The sequence below is a fragment of the Notothenia coriiceps genome, unplaced genomic scaffold (assembly GCF_000735185.1).
Source record: "Notothenia coriiceps isolate Sejong01 unplaced genomic scaffold, NC01 NC01_scaffold00010593, whole genome shotgun sequence".
NCBI classification, from domain to species: Eukaryota; Metazoa; Chordata; class Actinopteri; order Perciformes; family Nototheniidae; genus Notothenia; species Notothenia coriiceps.
This window is the reverse complement of record NW_011343294.1, coordinates 175859-180198: the sequence shown is the minus strand read 5'-3', so window position 1 is coordinate 180198 and position 4340 is coordinate 175859. Positions and strand designations below refer to the sequence as shown.

Here is a 4340-nt window from a genome sequence, read left to right as displayed (position 1 = left end):
GTGTACATACTAGTCTGAACAAATGTCTCAGTTCTTCTGTTAGAGATCACCAAACAGGAAACACTGCATCTTAGGCCGACAGCTGTTGTGGTGACAGTTGAGGCCGAGAGCGTGTGTGTGTATGTGTATGTGTATATATATACGTGTGTGTGTGTGTGCGTGTGGGGGAATAAAGTGGCTCTACCAGCCCGTGTTTCACTTTTATCTCCCTCCCGTCTGAATATCGTCAAAGAAATCATGGCAGAGAGACACATCAAAGTCAGGATGGGGGGGGGGGTTGCATTTATTTCCAACGACAGACAGTAAATACAGCTGCTCTCTTCTCTCCGAGTGTAAACTCTCCTACAGCGAGTTGAGGCTTGTATGTTTACCTGAATCCTGTGTTTGTGTGTATATGCTGTATATACTGGCTTCATGTGTGTGTCCACGGTCACACACTCCCATCAAGGCGGAAACAATAAAGTTACATCATTTGTCGACAATGTACACCGTCATATGTGCGTCTTACAATTATATCATATTAAAAAACTAGGTCATTTTGCATATTTAAGCTGGGTAAGCTCTATAAAATATTCACATACATTTATTGAGTTAATACGAAACAGCACCAAAATATTGCATACCTTTTTTATATAGTTTGGACTAAGCTTTAGGTTGTCAGTACCAATGTATATGCAGTAATATATACAGTATACAGGTACTCAGTTTTATTGCTTTACATATTGCTATATAAATGTATTTGGGCTCAGGGATTATTCTACTGTGAAATGTACTTAATGATTACAAAAGGTTAACAGGCACAAAACATTTAAAAACTCAGGTATTTAAAAAAAGCTTGATTTCTTGGTCTCCATTTAGTAATTTAAATGTTACGATCAAGCTCATCCTAAACTCTTTAGATACAAATTGAACGGTTTTAAATGACCTGATGTGTTACACTGTAGAGCCAAAAGCCTCACGTTTCTGTGTAAATAGTTGATGGAAAAACACAAACAACAACAGAAAATCATTAAGTCACAACATAGAAAAACTAAAATTGCATATATTTATAAAAAGTATCCAAAAAGAGCATAGAATGTACGATCCTGAATTAATGAGATGGCCACTGTTGGCAGGTGAACATTTTTTTTATTTCATCTCTCACCATCTTTCACTCTCTCTCTCCCCTGTGGCTTCGTCATGCTCATCATCCTCAGTGTCTTTGGTCCATGTGCACAATGTCAAGATGGAATGTCAAAATAAACAAACAAAATAAACAGGTGTTGTCGTTGCTATGGTGATGGAGGACAAATCCATGGTCGTGTGTGGGAGGGTATGCAGCGCCCATAAATTAACTGAAAAACAATGAAAAACAATAAAGAAAAAATAAATGAATGAGTAAACAACTACTTGGTGGAAAATAGAAAATATGAATGCAGAGCTCTAAGAAAAGAAGATGAAGTAGAGTGGAGAGAAACAGGCGCTGCTTAAGTTAAATTAAAGAAGTTATTTGTGTTAGTCATATTTGGAGGCTCTACAGTTTCAAACCTCTCTTCTCTCCAAAGGAAACTTCAAGTTAACCAACATGAGTCAGTAAATGAGTCTCATAAGACAGAGGATGTGTGGGATGTCATTCATAAAACCACAAAATGGAAGATCAGTTCCCTAGAGCCGCTCTGACAGCAGAGTGTGTGAGCGGCCACAAGATGGAGCCAAGCGTCCTCACATAGACTCTCAGACAGAGCTATAGGGAAATGCATAGACCACTACACATCACTGTCTGAAGCTTAGCATACGTATCCTGTACCCCCCCCCCCTGCCCCGACAGCCACTGGCTTCATATATTATCACTACAGAAGAATTAAGAATAAACTTAAACCTGCTTTGATCTGCAGTAAACTCATATTTGCAATGCGTTGCATGAGGCATTGCATTTTCTTTTTGCACAGATGCATCAATATGTTCAGCAAACCTAAAGAATATACAAGGACAACACAGCACTAAGCTTTCCTCTGATTGGATCTAAAGGGCCGGGCTCAAACACAAAGGTCTATCCACAGTCTTTTATCCACATAGTGTGCATTGTTGGTAAATCAAAACTACTAAAAGAGGAAGGTCCCATGAATAAACCTTTAAAACTGTCAACCATATACATGATGTGCATTGCTTTGGATTACTGAACAATGGAAACTCTCTGAAGCCGACTATCATATTGGACTCAAATTAGAAGAAAACTAAATGTTCTGAGAGGTGAGGAATTCATCTATGAAATGAAATGCAGTACAACACCTACAGTTAATGAGCTAAAGTATAAAAAGGCATTTCTACCTGTGCTATCATTAATACGCTGAATTAGCATACGCCTATTGAAATCACGTCTGCCCTGTGATCTGTATTCTGCTTCACCTATTTTTACGCTCAGCTTTCAACTGCTTCACCGTCTCCTCTCTGAATAACCTGAATAATCAGAGCAAGGCAAACAGAAAGAGTGAAAGGACAGGAAATGTTAAGCTTGGGCAGTACAAAAAGGAGAGAGAGGGGGGGGGGAGAGTTTCCGTAACACATGCCAGGCCTTTATAATAGCTGAAATGCTTGTGTGTTGGAGACAGGTCAGTAACGGCACAGCACATTCAGTTCAAAGCTCGTTCATGTCACACTTTGCCACTGGACTGGCAAGATGCTTAACGGACTTGTAACAGGGGTTAGAGAGCAGAAAGAGAAGGGGTGATGGAAGCTGTTTCAGGGTTTAAGGCACAGACTGAAAGGACAACAGGATTAGTTGAATAGAGGAGTTGGAAACAGCAGCTTCCTGCCATGGAGAGAAGAGAGAGTGAGTGATAAAAGGGAGGGAGTGCCTTACTTCTTCTTGTCCTTGTCCTTCTTGAGCGGCTGAGACAAGGCGAGCGTCTCGGCGGCCACCTTCTTCCTGTTGAAGCCGTTCATCTCCTCCTCCAGGTCTCTCCGCTTCTCCTCCACCTTCCTCTTCTCCTCCTGGTGCATCCGCTTCAGCTGCTCAAACTTGTCATGCAGCTGATGGGAAGATGGACGGACAGGACGGGGGAGAGAGGAGAAGAGATTTGAGTTTGAACTTGTTAAGTGACATTCCACTGTTAAGCTAACTCTTTATGGTTCAATGGATCTCACAATGAGCTGAAGTGATAGCAACAAAAGGGTACCTCTTACAATTGTATATATATTACCGCATTTGTCATGTATTATGTAGTTATGACCCTGACTCGAATAATGCAAAACTAAAGTGCTTCACATGATGTTTTTGTGTGGACACATTAATAACCACTTACGTTTACTGTACAACCCCAACCAAGCATTCACCAGTTTACAATCAGATGACTGATAACTATGAGCTGATCTGATATATGTTCAAAACTAATATTGTGTCCTCAATCATTTCCACATGAGACGTACCTCTCTCTCCTTTTCTTTCAGTTCTGCTTCCGTCTCTTTTACTTTGTTGACAAACATTTGTCGCATCTCTTCCTCTTTACGCTGCAGGTCCCCCAAGAACTCTTTCCTCTTGGCCTCGTACGTCTCTTGAAGACTGGACGGATGAAAAGACAGGAATAGATTAGTCGTTGTCTCCTAATAATAGAAACTCTCCCTGCTGTTGATACTTTGGAGTTTTGGAGTGTGTCTCTCCTCTCTCTCCTCTCTCTCCTCTCTCTACCTGAACGGCTGGCTGTCGGGGTCTGTATCTTTGAAGCCCATCTCCTCCAGCTTGCAGCGGCGGTACAGCTCGTAGTGGCGGGCGTGGGTCTGCTCCCTCAGATCCTCCATGTTGACCCTGATCAGCATCTCTCGCAGCTTCACAAAGTCGCAGTGGTTCTCGTTCTCGACTAAAGGGAAAACACAGAAAGGATTAGTAGAGCAGCAACACATTCCGCTACGGTGTTTGAACGATTGGTTTCTGTTGTCAGCGTCAGATGTGTAGTCACATTGAGTTTGGAGAGTTTGCTTCTCTCTTGTCATTATGCTCCTGGCTGTCTTCATCACGTCTTCTAACTCATTTTAACAGCCCATCTGTCACGTTGTCCACATCCCTTCCTCTCCACCTCTTTCAATCTTAAAAGCAGGAAATCATACCACATCTCTGAAGGAATGTGAAATGCAAAATACAACTGGATAAATCCCATTTGGCATCCATTCAATCAAACTAATCTTTGCTGACAAAGAGGGTTTGATAATATGCCCTTTTTTGCAAAGTTCATTTTTCCTCATTTGGTGACTTTAACAACTTCACTTTAGTTTCACGTCTGACTGACTCTCACAGTTTAATGATTTCATGGTGGGGAAAGGCAGGAAGCATTTCCTGCCTGACAGATTGACAGCTGAGGGGTGGGGGG

The 4340-nt window shown here is 41.6% G+C and overlaps 1 protein-coding gene across 1 annotated transcript in view; it reads right to left on the bottom strand.

Moving 5' to 3' along the window:
• The window catches only part of LOC104946096 (septin-8-like), a 30179-nt gene that overhangs the window by 4479 nt on the left and 21360 nt on the right, over positions 1-4340 (bottom strand). The window contains exons 6-8 of the mRNA XM_010771852.1: positions 3665-3833; positions 3406-3538; positions 2840-3009 (exon numbers count right to left, since the gene is read on the bottom strand). Coding sequence (XP_010770154.1) covers positions 2840-3009; positions 3406-3538; positions 3665-3833 — 472 coding nt within the window. The remainder of the gene's footprint in view (positions 1-2839; positions 3010-3405; positions 3539-3664; positions 3834-4340) is intronic.